The sequence below is a fragment of the Sorex fumeus genome, unplaced genomic scaffold, assembly GCF_029834395.1.
Source record: "Sorex fumeus unplaced genomic scaffold, SorFum_2.1 ptg000045l, whole genome shotgun sequence".
Taxonomy (NCBI): Eukaryota; Metazoa; Chordata; class Mammalia; order Eulipotyphla; family Soricidae; genus Sorex; species Sorex fumeus.
Window position 1 is genome coordinate 14778881 of NW_026606102.1, and position 21633 is coordinate 14800513.

At 39.2% G+C, this 21633-nt stretch overlaps 1 protein-coding gene across 10 annotated transcripts in view; it reads left to right on the forward strand.

Annotated features, from left to right (window-relative positions):
* TUT4 (terminal uridylyl transferase 4) overlaps nt 1-21633 on the forward strand; it is a 122842-nt gene that overhangs the window by 97069 nt on the left and 4140 nt on the right. For 3 of the 10 annotated variants that reach the window (XM_056122245.1, XM_056122250.1, XM_056122255.1), the window contains 9 exons: nt 307-420; nt 7889-7966; nt 8091-8268; nt 9319-9366; nt 9453-9535; nt 12583-12698; nt 13918-14120; nt 17051-17151; nt 19723-20175. In XM_056122245.1, coding sequence (XP_055978220.1) covers nt 307-420; nt 7889-7966; nt 8091-8268; nt 9319-9366; nt 9453-9535; nt 12583-12698; nt 13918-14120; nt 17051-17151; nt 19723-20175 — 1374 coding nt within the window. The remainder of the gene's footprint in view (nt 1-306; nt 421-7888; nt 7967-8090; nt 8269-9318; nt 9367-9452; nt 9536-12582; nt 12699-13917; nt 14121-17050; nt 17152-19722; nt 20176-21633) is intronic. The other 7 variants (XM_056122246.1, XM_056122251.1, XM_056122248.1 and 4 more) reach the window with 5 other exon arrangements.

The following is a 21633-nucleotide window of genomic DNA, read 5'->3' on the forward strand; positions in this document are numbered from 1 at the left end:
TAATCTCATCTGAAATATGACAAAAATTTTTAATATTTGGCAGTTTGATGAATTAAAAAAGTTTTATCTTGGGCTGGAGAGACAGTACAGTGGGTAGGTGCTTGCCTTGCACGCAGCTGACTCAGGATCAATCCCGGTACCCCCCATGTTGCCCCAACCCTGCCAGGAGTGATCCCTGAGTGCAGTTCGAGCAGTAAGTCCCAAATAGTGCTGGGTGTAGTCCTAACACAACACAAAAGTGATCTCTTGAAGTGGTCATTATTTCTCCTTTGATTAAGATTAATATTTTCACTCTTGTTATTTTAGCGATGTGACATTGGAGATGCTTCCAGGGGAAGTTTGTCTTCTTATGCTTATATCCTTATGGTACTGTACTTTCTACAGCAAAGAAAACCACCTGTTATTCCAGTTCTGCAAGAGGTAAGTATTCAGGAAAGCTAGAAATGAACTTACAATAACAATTTATCTAAACATAATAGAGTTTATATTCATAAGATTATATCACCATCAACTGGAAATGTTTAGGCAGACATCCTATACTTAGGAAACTTTTGCTTTGGGAGAATATAGACTAACGAAAAGAGATTAGATGTAACCGACTTGAATATTTTGCACATCTGTATTTCATGAGATGAATTATTTTTCTTAGAATGCTTCAGATGATTATTAAGTTCTTGAGTGTAATGTTTTTGTTTTTCAGTTTAAATGGAAGGAATTTAAAAATATCTGTAGACTGCCTTACATTTATGTATAGTTTCAGATGAAAATACCTGTTTTTTCTTCTATTTCTCCCTCTTTGTGCCTGGCAGTGGTTGAATTTATTCCTAGGTATATTTTGGTCAACTTTGTGAATTTTGGTTGGTAGAAAAATTCAAGAAAATTCTTACCTCTGTAAGATCATATTAATTTCATTAATCTTAATATATATCAAAAGAAATAGATTATGGTCTTTCAAATTTGATGTCTTAAAGATTCTTATTTTCTAGTCATTTACAACTTTGGAATTGGTACAGAGGAGTGCTTAATCATTTTACCTGTTAACCTTCAGTTGTAGCACAGTGTGGATTTATTTGTCAGCATTAGGAAGAATCCAGTTTTACTTTCTTAGGTAGTTTTTTTTTTTTTTTTTCCCGGAAGTCACACTGATTTTATACAAACTTTGATAGGCACAGCAAAGAAGAAAATCATGAGACATAGTACATTGGGCAGGGTGCATGTCTTGCATGCGGCTGTCCCGGATGCAATCCCCAGAACCCCATATGATCCCGAGTCCCACCAGGAGTGATCCGTAAGTGCAGAGCCAGAAGTAAGCAGCAGTACTGCTGGGTGTGGCCCAGATACAACATACACACACACACACACACACACACACACACACACTCTGAAAATCATGAAAGAGTAAGCCTCTGTTGGGTGTCAGATGACCTTACTATGTTTATAAAACATTCTAATGAATAATGTCTAGCAGCATTTACTTCCCTTTTTTAATGGGAGAGAAGTAGACTGGAGTTTTTAAAAATACTTTAAAATCTATGTTGGTTAATATTTCTTCAATTTATTAATGGAATTAGGTTTCTTGATTTGCAGAGCTTTTAACAACAGTTTCAGACATTCTGTAGGTTAATGTACCCTAGGATATTTGACCTTTAATATGAATTAGTCCTGTAAAGGCCAAGATAGTTACCTGTATTAGTTTAGTTATTGTTAAGGTGTAACATTTAGGGATTTTAGCATGATTGTGCTCCACTAATAATTTAGTAACTTCCACTTTGACAGCATACTCAGATTAGCAATAGTGGAACACAGATTGTTTCCATGGTGGTTTATCTGTGTTCCCTCATTATGTTACCTGCATTTGGGGAGCCAATGGACCAGGCAGCATGATGGAAAGAGGAAAAATTTGGAGATGGACAAAAATGGTCTGAAGTCGAACTGATACTGTGACCTTCAACAGTCTTAAGTTGTGCCATCAAAATGTAATCATAGACTTTTATCAGTGTTGATGTAACAAATAGAGACATCAAATGTGAATGTTGTGTTTATAAATTATGATTATATATGTTAATAAATGATGGATATTTTATAATTACCTGCATCATCATTAAAATTGCTGGGAAAAAGTGGGCTCAAGAGATGATAGTTCAATGGACTTCGCACATGCTTTGCATGCAGAAGGCTCAGGTTAGCTATCCAGTACTTCATGGTCCCCCGCTCCATTGAGAGTGACGCCAAAACCAGAAACAAATGCAGAATGTTAATTGGGAAAATGTAGGTAGAGTTGACATAGCCACCTTTAAGAACTCTCCCATTATCTGCTTAACAGACAGTGATGAAATGAGATGTTTTGCATCATAATAAACTGATTGTGGGGGGCTTTGTGATACATATGACTGATGATATATGGATTTTTGCTTCTGGCCTTTTTTGCTTATCATATCGGACCCCATTGTCCATTGCTCTGGCATCATTTAAGTATTGATAATTGGCATCGATCAACTTTTAATGGTAAGGACATGTTTAATGAAACTGATGATCTTTGATTCAGTTTGTAATTGAACTTAGACTAAATGATTGAGTATAAGTACAGACCCACTAAGTATTTTTTATGATTATAAGATAAAACTTTTTAGATAAAAAGGAGCTTTCTTAAGCAGAATGATTTTGTTATATTCTAGCAAATTACAATATTTTTTATAATTTGTACTAAAGATTAAGCAGTTCTATTTACACTTGATATTATGAATTTGTTTTCTTAGTTTTAAATTTACAACTTAAAGGTTGAATTTGAAGACAAAAGGATATAATTCATGTATATGAGGTACCTAGAATGGTTTAATTCAGAGTAATTGGAAGTAGACTGGCTGGGGCCAGAGAGGTTAGTACAGTAGTAAGGCATGCAACTCACCCAACTGTCTCTCTCTATCTCCATCACTGCATATGGTCCCACTAGTCCCACCAGGAGTGATCTTTTGTGTGTGTGTGTGTGTGTGTGTGTGTGTGTGTGTGTAGTGTAACTTTTTTGGGGGGGGGGGCCGGGGAGGAAGAGCTACAATCTTGACTACAGTACATTATTAACAAATGGAAGTTTTGATGACCTGTTTTTAAAATCCAGTCATTTCAGCTTATATAACATCATTTGATATCAGGGTGCCACACTCCTACTTTTGAAAATAAATGGGTACAGTTTGATTAAAAAAAAAGAGGAAGCAGCAGGAATCCTAAGGCAAAGCAGAAATACCCACTTGGTCTTATCCCCGCTGGTCGTTAGCTAAAGGCTTCTTCTTCCCCTTCCCCCTCTTACCAGGAGTGATCTTTGAGCACAGTCAGGAGTGAGTCCTGAGTACTTGGGTATATCATGCATATGCACATAGTCCTTTCCCCCTCACCCCCAAAATACATACATACACACACACAGACAGATACACACTCACACTCATGATCTGCAACACAGAACATAGAAACATAGTGGTGGTTACCAGGGACTTGAAGATTAAGAGTGTTGTTTGAATATGTTGTTTCATCTTTGTAAAAAAGAAATTCTCTATATAATAGTGCTTATTACCGCAGATTATAAACTTATGATAATTAAGATGGTGAATTTGTTGTATTTAGTTATGGGGGCCACAGCTGATGATGCTCAGGAGTTACTCCTGGCTCTGCACTTAGGAATTACTCCTGGCAGTGCTCAGGGGACCATTCGGGATGGTGGAACTTGAACCCAGATTAGCTGTGTGCAAGGCAATGCCCTATGAGCTGTACTATTGCTCTGGCCCCAAGATGGTGAATTAAAAAACTTGAATGGATAACATTTTCAAATACTTGGTTTCTCATTTCAGCCACTGTATAAACAACACACCTACTATGAAATGTCTAGTAACCACCACTGACCGTTGTGGCCCCTCTACCTTTTCTGCCCACCCCCCACTTTCCCTCTGGTATCAGAGAATTTGCTAAGATGGTTATTTATTGGGTATTTGCTTTAGTTTTGGGACCATACCCAGTGGTACTCAGGGCTCACTTCTGGCTCTGTACTAAGAAATTATTCCTAGCAGTGCTTGGGGGACCATATGGGAAAACAGAGGTGGAACTGGGTCGACCATGTGTAGGGTGTAAGGCAAATGCCTACCAACTATACTGTTCGCTTGGCCCCAAGATTCAAATATAAATAATTTTGTATTGATCATGTGTACTTACCACAAATGACTGCAATTTAGATATAGCAGTAATATTTAAATATTAATATGAGTGACTATACTATATATAAAATGTATAAGGATACTTGTATAATTATGAGTGAATTATTTGGAGAATTTTGAGGGGATGATTCTTTGAATAAGTGTTGAGAGAAAGAAAAAAGTGTATGGAGAAAGAGATGATAACATCAGTTTTTCTAAGCAAAGAAACAATAAAAAATCTGCACTGTGAAACATGAGGATTCATAAGATCAAAGCAAATCATTGGTAAGACACTAAGACCCAGAGGTTTGCTTTCTGTTACCAACTAACATAGTTGGGGCTAAATCATTATTGTTACTCAAAAGGAAGAATGCTCCTAAAAAGAACAGAGATCAAAAGATAGTTTGTGTTATTTCTATCTAATAACTAGAAAGCAACCTAATCTGTAGGGTTTTAATAATGTATTTTGACTCTTTAAAACTTTCAATTTTTCAAGGTCTTATAGCTTTTGTTTTAGACACTAATATTTGAATTGTCAGGCTTTTTTTTTTGTTTTATGAAGTCAGAGTTTTTACTAATTGTATACAATTGTTACATATTTCTGTAACTATAGAAAGTGATAAAATCTTAGCTAAAGTCCCTGGGAACTTGACTTAATCATGCTTACCAAATAAATATAATCATTTGGCAGACAAACTGTTCATCATTATGATGATGATATGATGATGATGATGATTTTTTGGGGGTCACATCCAGCAATGCTCAGGGGTTACTCCTGGCTCTGCACTCAGGATTTACTCCTGGCATTGCTGGGGGGACCATATGGGATGCCGGGGATTGAACCCAGGTCGACCGTGTGCAAGGCAAATGCCCTACCCACTGTACTATCGCTCTGGCCCCAAACTATTCATTATTTGGTCTAGTAGTATTCATTATTTTGACTCCAGAGATAAGTTGAGATCTTGCCCATAATACATTTAACATTATCGACATTGGCATTGATGAATGTATCTTGAATGTAGCTTAAATAACCCACGAGGCAGCACTAGCATTAACCTGTTCAAATTGAGTATGAAATTAGAAGGGCCATACAAGTAGATAATTTTGTAAATCATTAATTTGTTTAAAATGGAGAGAGTTGATTTGGGCATGTGGCTCAGTGGTTGAATGCAGGCTTAGCATTCATGAGATCTGAGTTTTATCCCTGAATTACAGAGAAAGAAGAAAAATTGTAGGGGACCATGAAGGACTAACTTACCTAATATTCTTAAAATGTATTTTTGTCAGTTCAGGATTCATTTGAATTTGTATGAGGAGTGGGGAGCAAAAGTAGGGTGAATATTTTCTGTACTCATGCTTCTGGCAGAGTACCCTGCTTTTATCAGTTCTATATATTGAATTTACAGGAAGATTCCACTCTAGGGAAGTATATCTTAAGAGGAAAAAATGAAGACAAACTTATTTAATTTTTTTTTTTTTTTTGCTTTTTGGGTCACACCCGGCGATGCTCAGGGGTTACTCCTGGCTCATGCACTCAGGAATTACTCCTGGCGGTGCTCGGGGGACCATATGGGATGCTGGGAATCGAACCTGGGTCGGCCATGTTGGCTGCGTGCAAGGCAAACGCCCTACCTGCTGTGCTATCGCTCCAGCCCCTAATATTTTTAATTGGGAAAATATAATTGCATAACACATTGTATGGGGACCAGATAGATGCTGGGGATCAAACCCATGGTGGCTACATGCAAGGCAGGCACCCCTTAACTGCTATACTATACTGCTCTAGTCTGTTATGCTAATTTTAAACCTGTTAAAACATTTAGTGGTTGGGTTGGAGCGATAGTATAGCAAGTAGGGCATTTGCCTTGCACGCGGCTGATCTGGCTGATCCAGGTTGGATTCCTTCGCCCTTCTCGGAGAGCCCGGCAAGCTACCAAGAGTATCTCGCCTGCACGGCGTAGCCTGGCATTCTACCCATGACGTATCTGATATGCCAAACACAGTAACAATGTCACAATGGAGACGTTACTGGGCCTGTTCGAGCAAATCAATGAACAATGGGAGATCAGTGACAACCTTTAGTATTTTGCATCTCTCTTTCTTAAACTCCTATAGTTTAAGGCAGGAGAGAGAGAGATAGCTCATTGTATAGTGCATGCCTTGTGTGCAGGAGGTCTGGGTTTGATCCCCAGCTGCATAGTGCCATGAGCATCCTGTTACTCCTGAGCACCACAGGGTGTGGCATCAAAGCAACATAGAACAAAAACCACTGCAGAAAGTAAGTCTCAAACATTTCTTATGGAGTTGTGCCAATAAAATTCATCTTATGGACATTTTTTAAAAAATTTTTATTAGTGAGACACCATGAGGTACAGTTATAGACTTACAAATTTTGTACTTGGGTTTCAATTATACAATGATCAAATACACATCCCTCCACCAGTGCCCATTTTCCGCCACCACGGGTCCCAGTATCCCTCCCACCCCCCTCTTAAGGACATTTTTATTACAGTTAAGTAGCTTTATGCTCTGCCCCCTTTCTGCTCTCCCTTCAGCCCCCATCCTACCACTTCTTTAGGAAAATTATTATTTCTAATTAACCCTGAGGATTTTTCAGTCTTCATCAAGGTGTCAAGGAAAGCTAAAGGAAAGCTACATAATTTTATTTTTAAAAAATATTAGTGATCTCAGGTTTGATTCCCAGCATCACATCTGGTCTCCCGAATACTGCCAGGAGCAATTCCTGAGTGCATGAGCCAGGAGTAACCCCTGAGCATCTCTGGGTGTGACCCAAAAACAAAACAAAACAAAAAAAAAGTGATCTGAATTTTTCCAGCCTCATCTGGTAGAGATTAAAAATATCGAAAGCCTTTTAAACAGTTTCATCAATTTGGTGGATGTACAGTCAGTAGGTCTAGTATGTTGTTTAGTTTGACTTTTATGATCCTTTGGTAGATCTGTGACCTTTTGGTGACAAGGCTATTTTCAGTGGTTTTGTTATACTTCATGAATCTAAACTTTTTATTGATCGGTAGGTAGTCTCAGGTAATGTCAAATAAGTTGTTTGGAGTCTTATGTTCTTTTTTAAATCACATTTTAAAAAATTGAATGCTGTTTATTTGGGCTGGAGCGAAAGCACAGTGGGTAGGGTGTTTGCCTTGTACGCGTCCAACCCGGCCCACCCGGTTCGCTTCCCCCGCCTCTCTCGGAGAGCCCAGCAAGCTACCGAGAGTATCTCGCTTGCACGGCAAAGTCTGGCAAGCTACCTGTGACGTATTTGATATGCCAAAAAACAGTAACAACTAGTCTCACAATGGTGACATTACTGGGCCCACTTGATCAAATCAATGAACAACGGGAGGACAGTGCTACAGTGCCTAGTGCTGCTTTTTTGGGGGGCCATGCCCTGTAGTGTGTGGCAACCATTCCTTCTTTACTCAGGAGTGGGCCACTTCTAGTGTTGTGTGGTGAACCGTTTGGAACCTGGTGCTCCCACATCTAGGCACATGCTCCTGTGTCATTTTTCTGGCTGCTCTTAGATTTCTTTTCCTAGCTTTGGTCTTTCTGATACGTTTTATTTATTAATACCCAAATTTTATCATAGCAAAAATAATTCCTTTTGGAAGATGTGTCTTAATTGTGTGTTACATTCTAAGATGTGAGGCTTTTGTATTGAGTAACTTTAAATAATGCTAAAATAATTTTTTATGCAGATCTTTGATGGAAAGCAGATTCCACAGAGAATGGTTGATGGATGGAATGCTTTTTTCTTTGATAAAACAGAAGAACTGGTAATTTTTTCATAGTTCTTATGTTCAAGAATATTTGCTGAAAAAATTTTCATGATTTAATACTTTTACATTGCTTGGAACACATATTTTGGTTAGAGAGATCTCTTTGTTTTCTTACCTATAGAAAAAACGTTTACCTTCACTTGGAAAGAACACAGAAACATTAGGAGAACTCTGGTTGGGACTACTTCGGTTTTATACGGAAGAATTTGATTTTAAGGAATATGTAATTAGCATTCGGCAGAAAAAGCTTTTAACAACTTTTGAGAAACAGTGGACATCCAAATGTATTGCAATTGAAGGTAATCATCTAGCTAAAATCACTTAATTTCTCTGAACAATGTAGAAAAATGCCAGAGTTTCATTTGTCCAAGTAAGCTAGTCACATTAAAATTTGAAAGATTTGGAGCCAGAGCAATAGTACAGTGGGAATGTTGTTTGCCTTGCATGCTTCTAACCTGGATTCTATATCCAGAATCCCACATAGTCTGTTGAGCCCTGTCAGGAGAGATGCCTGCCTGAATGCAGAGTCAGGAGTAAGCCCCTAGTATTGCTGGATGTAGCCCCTCAAAAACCAGAAAGACTTTTAAAAAAAATCTGAAATATTTTCTCCTCATGGTATTTATTAACTTATATATATATTTGTTTGTTTTTGTGTTTGCTTTTCAGCCACATCCAGCAGTTCTCGGGGTTACTACTGGCTTTGTGTTCCCAGATCACTCATGGCAGAGGTCAGGGACTGTATTGGTTGCTGGGGATTGAACCTGGGTCAACCGTTTGCAAGGCACATGCTATAACCAACACTGTACTATTGCTCCGGCCCCTCTTTATAATTTTTTTAAGAATAGGGACTGGAGTGATAGCACAGTGGGTAGGGCGCTTGCCTTGCATGCAGCCGACCCAGGTTCAATTTCCAGCATCCCATATGGTCCCCCCCCCCCCCCCCAGCACCGCCAGGAGTAATTCCCTGAGTGCAGAGTAAGGAGTAACCCCTGAGCATTGCTGGGTGTGACCCAAAAAGCAAATAAATATATATATATATATAAAATTTGTTGGGGGCTGCAGCGATAGCACAGTGGGTAGGGCATTTGCCTTGCACATGGCCAAACCGGGTTCGGTTCCCAGCATCCCATATGGTCCCCCAGCACCCTACTAGGAGTAATTCCTAAGTGCAGAGCCAGGAGTAACCCCAGTGCATTGCCAGGTGTGACCCAAAAAAACAAAATAAATAAAATTTACAAAAATATATAATTTGTTGAGCTGAATGGCTCGAGTCTTAAACTCTAGTAGTTATAACTACTATGTATATTTTATTAATAGTATATTTTAAAATAAAACTTTTTTTTTTATAGATCCTTTTGACTTGAATCATAATCTTGGTGCTGGAGTTTCTAGAAAAAGTAAGTTTTAGTAAATGTACAGCAGTCACTTTGAAACTTATCCCATTAAAATATATATCTTCATTGTTTACTTCTCTCTTCAATAGTGACCAATTTTATCATGAAGGCATTTATCAATGGAAGGAAACTTTTTGGTACTCCCTTTTATCCACTCATTGGAAGAGAAGCTGTAAGTTTACATAATAAGAATTCTGAATATCTTTTTCTTACAGTACATTTTCCCCCTTAGTATAGGAAATCTTAGTCTTTGCCACAATGGTCTCATGGTATTTAAGCTTTGTTTCAGGTCTGTGGTATGTAAAATATATCAAAGAAGCATTTGTGGAATGAGTAATGTGAATATTAGCAAAGATGCTGAATTTTTTTGTTTTTTGTTTCTGTACCACATCCTTTAGTGCTCAGGGCTTATTCATGGCTCTGTGCTCAGGGAAACTTGGCGAGGCTTGGGAGATTTTATGGAGTGTTTTTTGAGTCCTGGTTAACCGTGTGCAAAGCAAGCACTTCCATATTATTTCTCCAGCCCTAAGATGCAGGATTCTTAAATTTGTACACATACCCCTACATATAAAGGTTGGCATTCCTTGTAGTGCTTAAGGGTCGGTTTTTGTGGGGCTTAGGGACCGTACATGGTGTATGGGATTAGAGTAGGCCAGCCACATGTAAGGCCTGAGCCTTAGCCCCGTTACTCTCTCTAGCTCCTAGAGTATTTTTAGTGGTAATGTATAATTTGCACAGGCTTCTGCTCTTAATTTTGTTGTAGCCCTGAATTTAATGGCATGGAACTGATGTTTTTGTTGTTACTCAGGACATACTTAGCAGTACTCAGGACATACTACTGGCTCTGTACTCGGGAATCACTTCTGGTTGGGGAACCATCTGCAGTGCTAGGCTGCACGCAAATAAAAGCCCTTTACCTGTAATTCTGTTTCTCTAGCCCTGAGAATTCTCCCCTCTCTCCCCCTCCCCTTCCCTCCACTTATCTTCTTTGTTATTAAATAAAAAGTTAATAAAGCAGCATGGTCTAGCTTGTGTTTTAGACATACTATGTTGCAGTACTAATCTCACCAATCAGTGTCTTCTTCCCTCTACCAGGGTTCCCAGAATGGTCTTTCAGTCTAAGAGCATGGAATGTTTTTACATTTCCTAAAGTCTTCTGTTTCTTATATAAATATGTAAATATTTCAAAATTTATATGGTACAGATTTCCCACCTCTTTTGGTTATATTGATTCCTAGGCACTTGATGTTCTTGGATGCATTTTGAATGGGAAAGACTCTTTGTTCGTTTTCTTCCCTGATTCGTTATTTGTATATAGGAATGCAGCTGATTTTTGCGTTTGGATTTTGTAGCCTGCTACTTTGCTGTGTTGGTTTATTGTTTTTAGGAGCTTTTTGGAGGACTCTTTAGGATCTTCTTTTTATATTGGCATCTGCAAATAGAGATTATTTGACTTCTTCTTTTCCAGTTTGGATCCCTTTGATTTCCTATTCTTGCCTGATTGCTGTTGCTGGAACTTCAGCAAAGATCTCATTTAGATGGGATGGAGAGATAAAAACATTCTCATATGAACAAAAACTGACAACATTGTCCTGTAACTAAGTTGACCTTGAAAGGAATACTGAAAGATCATGTAGCTAAACCAAACAGCTATTTGTAGAAACCACAGCCCCATACAGTAAAATTCAACACAGCCCTATGTATCAATCTTAGTGTGAGTGGATTAAACTCTTCCATCAAAAGTCATAGAATGGGGGATGGATCAGGAAACAAAATCCAACCGTTTGCTGCTTATAGGAAGCACATCTTAAATCACAGAATAGACAAGGCCCAGAATGAAGGGATGGAAAATAATATAAGCCAATGGTAAACAAACGAAAAGCTGGAACAATCATCCTTAGGTCCCGTCAAATAATATTCAACCTAAAGAAAGTGCTCTCTTTCCAGCCCTGTCTGCACCTATTTCTTTGCTGCGTGTTAGGGTTATATAGCAAAATATAAAATGTTTTTCTTTTTCAGAAATAAACTTTCCAAGTTTTCTCAAAGTGAATGGTACTGCCCCTAGGGGCTGCTGGTATTATGGAGGGGTCTTGGGTGTAATTGAGGGTTGGGTAAAGAAGGCAGTGGGAACAGTGAATAACTTTTTTCCCCCCCATGAAAAGTGAGCAGTAGGCCAAATAGGTTTTGGGACCTTTGCTTTAGAAGCTAGTGAAATTGAATACATGTATATTCTATTTGTATAAACTTTCTCATTTAAATACAGTATTTCTTTTCCAGAAATTGTCTGGCAGTGAAAAAAGCATAAACTTTGTAGTTAGAATTAGCTCTCTTTTGTCTGCTGCTTACCAGGTTTTTTTTTTTTTTCATTATAGGCAGTGGATTTGAACTTTGAGCCTTAGTTTTCTCATTGTTAGAAGGAAGATCAGGAAGTGTCAGAGAGAGTACAGGGTCAAGGCACAGGCCTAGCACGTAACTGGTGTTAGTTCAATCTCTAGCACCTCTGACTACCCACAGGACTGATCTCTGAGCACTGAGCCAGGGGTAAATCTACCGAGACTGCTGGATGTGGCCCCAAAACAAAGATAGTTATGGCTGAAGAGGTCGTACGGGGGTTAAAGTGCATCCCTTGCATGAGGTCAACCACAATTTCATCTTTAATTATTAAGTCGCCTCCCAAACATCTCAAGGTACATTCCTAGGGACCCCATTACTGTCAGGTTTGGTGCAGCTCACGTTGATAATCTCTGAAACTGTAGGGAGGAGCACCACTATATTCTTGGGCCTTCGTGTTGAACCAATGAAGGACAAAAATAGTGATATTTTTGTAAATGTGGTTATAATTCTCAGTAACTAATATTGATGGTGATCATTCTGAATCTTACTTTTATATGTAGTTTCAGATACAGTGAAGTGTTTGAAGTGTCTGCTCTATATATTTCCTACTCAGGGCAGGGAAGGAGGGGGAAGGTAGGCCATATCCAGTGGTGTTCAGGGATCACTCCTGATGGTGCTTGGGAGACGCTGTGCTGGGCTAGGGTCGCCTTGGGATCCACAGCGTGTGTGTGCAAGGATAGTAGAAACTGTCCCTTCTATCTCTTCAAGATTTTTCTCCTCCTTCCCTCGCCCCGTCACCTTTTTTAAAAGCCAGTTTTGTACTAATCTGCCCAGTAGATTCAAACGTTAATACTGTTTTTTCCTTCTAAACTGTTTACTTCCTAGGAGTACTTCTTTGATTCCAGAGTATTAACAGATGGCGAACTGGCTCCCAATGATCGATGTTGCCGTGTGTGTGGAAAAATAGGCCACTACATGAAAGACTGCCCTAAAAGGAGAAGGTTGGCTATTGATTAACTGTTAACATCATAGGAAAAGTCATTGTCACACTAGTCATAGCTGTAGCTGTCAGAAGCTGTTAGATAAGTGGGGATTTTAATTAGACTATAGATCAACTATATTTGATATTGGTAAAATTGTGAATTTTTGGTGGTATCTTATAACATTGATTTTTTTCATAAGTTCATTCAAGGTTTTTGTATTTTCCCATTGAAGAAGCATTTCTCGACACTTGCTCTGCAATGAAAACTGATAACATCCAGAGAAATATCAAAACATGGTTGTTGATCACAGTCATGTAGACAATATTTAAGCTAGAAATGGACTGGGGAACTAGCTCAAAGGGCTAGAATGCAGGTTTTGCACGCAGGAGCCCTAGATTTATACCCTGCACTATATAGTAGTGGGTATAATGCTGGGAATCAAGTGTGTGTACTCAAAAATAAAATTTTTCAAATATATGCTGTAATACATATGTAACATAGCCATATGTATTCTATATAACATTGCCTTGAGGAATTTAGAATATATATTCAATATATACATAACCCCAGAAAACATCTCTATAACATACTCTCCCATTTTTTGTATATTGGTATGTTGTGTTTAATAGACCAGGAAATTCCTTTCTTTTAATCATGTCTTACGTACTATAAAGAATATAAAACTCATACAGAAAAACAAAAAACCCAGCTATTGTTTTGACCAACGTTGTTTATTGACTTTAAATTCACAGTCACTTTTTCTGGTCCTCAGTTTATTTTGTAATAGGGGTAATACCAATCTCTGAGTGGTATATTTGGGCCAGTTGATAGCATTGTGCCTAACAGGAATAAAATTTGATATTAAAAAGTTAAAATTTGAGGGACCGGAGGGATAGTATAGTGGGAAGGGTATTTGCCATGTACACAGATATTCCGGGTTTGATCCTGCACCCCATATGGTCCCCCAAGACTTCGAGGAATGATCCCTGATCTCAGAGCCAGGAGTAAGCACAGAGTACCACCAGATGTGCCCCTCCCCTCCCAAAAAAGGTGTAAAATTTGATAGTATAAAATTTCTGTAATCCAGTTTCTACTTATTGGTGGGTATGCTATAAATGTGAGTTCCTTTTCCTTAAAAAAGTCGCATGGAACAAAAGTCCCCTTTTCATTGTAACATTTGATTTAGTGTGTTACATGATCAGTTTGCAAGTCCCTGGCCCCACATTATTGGTATCAGCAGTTTACTATTTAGACTAAAGAAGAAAGACAGCGAGGAAGAGAAGGAAGGGAATGAAGAAGACAAAGATTCCAGAGACCCTGACTCCCGAGACCTCAGAGAGCCCAGAGACCTCCGATGTTTCATATGTGGAGATTCAGGACATGTAAGAAGGGAGTGTCCAGAGGTCAAGATGGCTCGTCAGAGGAATAGCGGTGTGGCAGGTAAAGAAAAGGCCAAATGGTTTCGGTGGACATAAAATAATTTCTGTTGATAGCATGCTCCTCTCATTTTTCTCTATACTAAGCCTAGCTGTATAATTTTGGGTCTTATAATTTCTGTTTTTGTTGGGAAGCTACACACAACAGCGCTCAGGGGTTACTCCTTGCTTTGCACACAGGAATTACTCCTGGCAGTGCACAGGCAACCTTGTGCCTGTGGGATGCTGGGGATTCAACCAGAGTTGGCAACACACAAGACAAGTGCCCTACGAGCTGTGCTGTCTCTCTAGCCCCACAAACTCCCTGATCCTATAATTTCTTAAAGAGATAAAATTTTGGAGGCCAGAGTGATGGTACAGTGGGGGATCAGGATTGATCTCTTATTGCAGATCCAGGACTAACTCAGAAAACAAGAACAACAGCAAAAATTTTGTAATTTCCTTTGTTTTGGGATGACACAAGGCAATGCTCCGAGGTTTCTCCTGGCTCTGTGCTAAGGGACCACTTTCGTTGCTTCAAGGGGAACCGTGGGAGATGCAAGGATTAACCCAGTAGGCCGCATGCAAGGCAGGCATTCTTCCTGCTGTACTATAGCTCAGGCCCTAAAGAGATCAAATTTAGGCAGCCATGTTTTTCTTTTATTCTATTTTATTCTTTTTTAAATTGAATCACCATGAGACACACAGTTACAAAGTTGTCCATGATTGTGTTTCAGTCATACAACGTTCCAACAACCTTCCCTTCACCAGTGTACATTTCTCAACAGCAGTGTCCCATTTATTCTTACCACCTCCACACCCTAGCCTACCTGTATGGCAGACATTTCTCCCTCCCCTTCTCCCCTCTCTCCCTCTCCCTTATCTCTGTTCCCCCTTTCTCGCTCTTCCCCCTTCTTCTCCCCTCTCCCCCTTTTTGGACAATATGGTTTGCAGTAAGGGTACTGAAAGCTTATATTCTGTATATCCCTTTACCTCCTTTCAACATTCAGTTTTTGTCGAGAGTGATCCTTTCCAACTGTCATTGTCATGGTGGTCCCTTCTCTGCTAACTCCCCTTTTCACCCCCCACGTGTGGCAGATTTGGGGTGTACTAGTCCTCCTGACCCTCATTTCTACTGTATGGAGGTATAGAATCACACTGCGTGTTTTTTTTAGATCCTGCAAATGAGTGCAGTCATTTTCTGTCTGGCCCGCTCTCTCAGACTCATTCACTCGGTATGATATTGCATGTCCATCCATTCATAAGCAAATTTAATGACTTCATTTTTCCTGTCTGCCATGTAATATTCCATTGTGTAGATTTACCACAGTTTCTTTATCCAGTCATCTGTTCTTGGGCACTCAGGTGGTTTCCAGATTCTGGCTGTTAGTTGAATAGAGTAGTGCTGCAATGAACATAGACGTGCATATGGCTTTTCTTCAGTGTTTTTAGGCTGCTAGGGTATATTCCAGGAAGTGGTATTGCTGGGTCATATGGAAACTCGCTTTCTAGTTTTTTGAGGAATGTCCTGTATTGTTTCCCAAAAAGGCTGGAGCTGTCGACATTCCCACCAACAGTGAAAGAGAGTTCCTTTCTCCCTGCATCCACACCAGCACAGGTGGTTTTTGTTCTTTTTTGATGTGTGCTAGTCTCAGAGGAGTGAAACAGTCTCATTGTTTTGATCTGCTTCTCCCTGATGATTAGTGATGTAGAGTCTTTTTTCATGTTCCTTTTAGCCATTTGTATTTCTTCCTTGAAGAAAATTCTACTCATGCCTTTTCCCCATTTTTTGGTGAGGTTTTAGTTCTTTTTTCCCCCTTGTTTTATCAGTGCCTTCTATTCCTTTAAAACAGAACCATCTTTAATATTTAAAATATTAAACCCTTATCAGATGGGTTTGGGTAAATAATTTTTCCCATTTCTTGGAAAGTTTTTATTTTGAACAATACTTAGATATATTCACTCAGGCTTTTGGCAGATTATTATTCAAGCAACTTACTCCAGATAGTCTTTGGATTTGAGTTACTCATTTTCTCACTTCAAAAATTAACTCTTAGGGGCTGGAGAGATCATTGAACGGGTAGGGTGCTTGCCTTGCACATGGCTGCCCAGGTTCAGTCTCTGGCACCCCATGTGGTCCCCCAAACTTGCCAGGAGTGGTTCCTGAGCACAGAGCTAGGAGTAAGCCCCAGCACTGCCAGGAATGTCACTCCCCCACATTCCCCTGCAATGCAATTGACTGTTTTTTGTTCCTCAAACTATAATTAGAGGGTTGGGTTTTTTTTTTTTTTTTGGTGGAGGTACTAAGATAAATTTGAATTTTTCCCACTGCTGTTAAAGAGGTAACTTTTCTATTATGTTTCAGAGATATTTTAAGAATTAGTAATCCATGTGAGTGTACTGAAAGAAAAAAAGGTGGTTTAAAAGTAATCATTTATAGTCATTTAGTTTTTGTTTTATAATGTATTTTCTTTGGGCTGGAGCGATAGCGCAGCGGGTATGGCGTTTGCCTTGCACATGGTTGACACGGCCACCTGGGTTTGATTCCTCTGCCCCTCACGGAGAGCCCGGCAAGCTACTGAGAGTATCTCGCACGGCAAAGCCTGGCAAGCTACCAGTGATGTATTCGATATGCCAAACACAATAACAACAAGACTCACATTGTTACTGTGGTGAACAACGGGAGGACAGTGACAGTGCATGTTTTCTCTTTATATATATTGTTTCCTTTGGAAAGCAGCTTGGTATTGGTCCTTGGTTCCAGGACCCATATATTTTGTTTTTAAATATCTGCAGAAATAAAAGGAAAATAGGTTTAAAAATAGTTTTTTTTAACAGCGCATCACTAATGCAGTTTGTTTATAAAATCTAGTATGTTTGAGACGCTTTATGGTAGAAAAAGACTTTATTATGTCTATGCTGTTTTACTGGTTTCTTTCCAATTTCTTCTCTTAGCAGCCCAGCTGGTCCGAAATCTCGTAAATGCCCAACAGGTGGCTGGTTCAGTCCAACCACAGGGTGATCAAACTGTAAGGACAAGACAGTCTTCAGAATGTGTAAGTACTCTGTCTGCAAATGTGTTAGTCTTGCCAGGAAGATGTACTATAATGGGTGATGTTGTTTGGTTTTTGAGGCAGCAAGTAAAATTTTCCAGGTCATACAGTGCTTTGTGGAGTTGTCCTTGTTAAGCTGAACAGGTAGTATTAGTCTTTGAGTAATGCAGATCTGGATTTATGTATGTGGGTAGGGGTTTTTTTTTGGGGGGGGGGTCACACCCAGTGATGCACAGGGGTTACTCCTGGTTCAGGCCCTCAGGAATTATTCCTGGCGATGATCAGGGAACCATATGGGATGCTGGGAATCGAACTGGGTTGGGCCATGTGCAAGGCAAACGCCCTACCCGCTGTGCTGTCACTCCAGCCCCGTGGGTAGGTATTTTCAAATGAGTTTTCTTATTTGTCAAATAGGAATTACAGTAAAATAAGGGAGTAATTTTGACATTTCAGACTTCGTTTAATGGGAAAATATTAGTATCATTAATATAAATAGACCAAAAATGGTTGTCTTTAGGATTTAGTATTGTTTTGGCAATCTTGAAATTTCTGTGTCTTTTCAAAGCACAAAAGAATATTTCATGAGATAGACCCTGTGAAAGAGTATTAAATTAAAATTTAGATTCCCAAGTTTTAGATTACCTTTGCTGAGTTTCTCTTAAGCTCTTTCTAAATCTGTATTCATCTTGCCTTTTTTTTTATGTACAAGTACTGCTCTTTTTTCAGCCACTGATTAAGCTGACTGAAGCAAGCAGGTGTGAACGCCACATTACTTTTTTTTCAAATTTTTCAAATTTTATTTTCATAAAGTTGGTCACAATAATTGTTTACGTTCAACATTTCAGCACCAGTTCCATAATCATTGCACCTTCCCACCACCATTATTTCAGATTTTCCCACCTCCCCAAACCTACCTTATAGACAGATGCTAAATAATTTATTATGTATTGCTTGTTATGAATATGAGATGTTGTATGGCTGCAAAAACCTTCGCATGCTTCTTGGATTCTAAAATAATTTAAATATTTGGGGCCTGGAGACATCTGTGGTGAGCTGCTCTGAATCATGGCTGTAATTCCACCTGATTGGTTTGTGGGTGTGACTTCCACATACCTAACTTTCGGCCATTTAATTTCTCAGAAAGCTTGGTCCCAAATTTTTGGGGTCTAGCCAGAGGCACAGCGGCAATTTTGGCATATCAGGAAGCCCGAAGGCACCATCAGGCTGCTCATGCTCTTGCCCTGTAGGTGCAGGTTAACCTGCTGGGCAGCACCATACTCCCTTCATCTTGCACTTTTAAAATTATTTTAAGACTAACAATGCGTCCACTGTATTTTATTGCTTTCCACGTTCATATTTAATCCATTGAGTAATAACAGGTGTTAGTGTGTTCAGATTTTATAAACTGCAAAATAGAGGATTAGGGAAATTAAAAGACTTAAAAGATTATTAGTATCATTAATATAAATAGACCAAAAATGGTTAAATGAATATAGCCTTAAAAGTATTAATTATTGGGGCTGGAGAGATAGTATATCAGATAAGGTGCTTGCCTTGAACACAGCTGACCTCAGTTGAATCCTGGTACCCTATGATGGGCCCTAAACCCCACAGGAATGATTCCTAAGCACAGAGCCAGTAATAAACCCTGAGCATTTCTGGGTGTGGCCCCCAAACCGTAAAAACTCAAACTGTATAGTATTAAATGTGATAAGTATAAATACACTCTGTTTCAGGAAAAAAAAAATTTTAGCACATTTTTAGAAAAAAACTCAAGAAATCTATAAACACCTTCCCAACTATTTAAAGACATACTATGCAATTAATTTTCATAAATTATATAAAAAAATCTAACATTTGTGTACTTTCATGCCCATCAGATCTGTCATTCCTTTGACATTGTACTATAGTAATATGATGTTAGATTTGAGATTCTTAAAAAATCTTTAGGTTTTATGCCTATACTTATTCCCAGTAATAATCCTTCGTCTTCTTGAACCGTTGTTCCTCTCTCCTAATCCCTCGCCAATTGTACCTCGTTTTTTTTCCCCCGCTCTTTAAGTCTTAGGTTAATGGTCAGTTCCTCTGGAAAATTTTCTTTGACCTCCACTTTTCTTCATGTTCCTTCTCCTGAAATGGCTTTGTGATTTCATTGTATCTTATATGTTATGCAGCCTTTACCATATTGATTTTTTTATTGTTAGGTGCATTTTTTTAATCTTCCACCTATAATCTTTAATTTGATGAGAGTTTACTTCTTGTTATTATATTTTTAGTGCCTAGAATAATACTTGAGTACTCAGTGAGGGACTGAATGAAAGTGATTACTTGGGTTTGACATATTGGGAATGATAATGGAACTTTCTCTTGGACAGTAAAATTATTATCTAATGATTTATGACAGATGATGCTTAAGGACTTTATGTAAAATGAATTTCTATTTCTTATTATGCACATGTAGAATTTTGTTAATAGGGTGAACACCATAAAGTTTATATTTTGGTAATTGTTTGCTTTTATAAAAGTAAGGTATTTGTAAAAGAATTTTAAAACGTATCTCTTTTTCCTCTGCAGTCTGATTCACCATCTTATTCTCCTCAGCCCCAGCCATTTCCACAGAATTCTTCTCAGTCACCTGCCATTACTCAGTCTCCATCCCAGCCAGGATCCCAGCCCAAACTTGGGCCACCTCAGCAGGGTGCCCAGCCCCCCCATCAGGTCCAGATGCCGATGTATAATTTCCCCCAGTCACCACCAGCTCAGTATTCTCCCATGCACAACATGGGATTGTTGCCAATGCACCCCCTCCAGATCCCTGCCCCGTCCTGGCCTATCCATGGTCCTGTGATCCATTCTGCACCAGGCAGTGCCCCCAGCAATATTGGCCTGAATGATCCTAGCATCATATTTGCACAGCCTGCTGCCAGACCTGTGGCAATTCCGAGTTCCTCTCATGATGGACACTGGCCTCGTACTGTGGCTCCAAATTCCCTGGTGAACAATGGTACAGTTGGGAATTCAGGTAATGTTTCTTTCCTTATTTTGTATCTGTCTACTCAGAGAAAGATTGGGCTATGTATATTACTGGTTGAACCTGGGGAAGAAAATAAGAACAAAAAGGTGGAGAACTATTCATTTGTGAAATGGGCAGTATTGGAATAGATAAAAAAGAGTATGACTGTGGATTCAGACTGCTCAATTTGTACCTAGATTGCCATTATTATGTGTCTTTTGGGCAGTTTTTTAAAAATATCTTTCTGATACTGATAATCCAGCTAGTAAGATTTAAGCAGTTACTGCTTTTCATGCATTAAAGTTAGGGCATGGTATCTTTTAATCCATATAGTATCCTAAGAAAGAGTCATCATTTTTTCACAGTGTAAATTTTAAACTTAAATTTTTATGAGCTACAGGAATTATTCAAGATCATAGTAGTTCCTGAGGAGCTAATTCAGGGTTAAGATGCTTGCCTTGCATACCACTGACCTGAGTTTAGTAATCCTCAGGAACAGTATACTCTCCAAGAACCACCAGGAGCGATCCTTGAGCACTGCCTGATAATGGCCCAAACACTCCCACCCCCCAAAATATATGTAATATAGCACTATTCTTTTTGTGCGTGTGTGTGTGGTGGGTAGGGGAGTTGTTTTAGGGCCTCACCTGGCTGTGCTCAGGGCTTCCTCCTTGGTCTGCACTCGAGAATCATTCCTGTCAGGCTTGGAGGAACATCTGTGAGGCTGGGAATCAAACCCAGGTTGTTGGCTGTGTGCAAGGCAAGCACCCTACTTGCTGTACTATTTATCCAGCCCCAGTACACCATATTCTTTTTTTTTTTTAATTTTTATTAGTGAAACACCATGAGGTACAGTTGTAGGCTTAAAAATTTTTGTGCGTGGCTTTCAGTTATATAATGATCGAGTACCCATCCCTCCACCAGTGACCATTCTCCACCGCCACTGATCCCAGTATCCCTCCCACCCCCCATAACTCCCATCCCACCCTGCCTCTGTGGCAGGGCATTCCCTTTTGTTTTCTCTCTCCTTTTGGGTGCTGTGGTTTTCAAAAGAGGCATTGAGTGGCAATCATGTTCGGTCTACTTTCAGCATGCTTCTCCCATCCTGGGAGGATCCTCCAACACCCTTTATTTGGTGCTCCCTTCTCTGTCTGAGCTGCCTATTCCCCTAGCATGTGTGGCTGGCCTGCAAGCCATGGAGTAAAATTCCTGGTACTAATCTCAGCCATTCTTGGGTGTTAGTCTCCTATTTTGTTACTTTATGTTCCCCAGATGAATGCAATCTTTCTATGTCTATCCCTTTCTTTCTGTGTCATTTTGCTTAACATGATACTTTCCATGCAGTACCACTTGTATGTAAATTTCATGACTTCATCTTTTCTAACAGCTACATTGTACTCCATTGTGTAAATGTACCAAAGTTTCTTTAACCAGTCATCTGTTCTCCGGCACTCAGGTTTTTTCCAGATTCT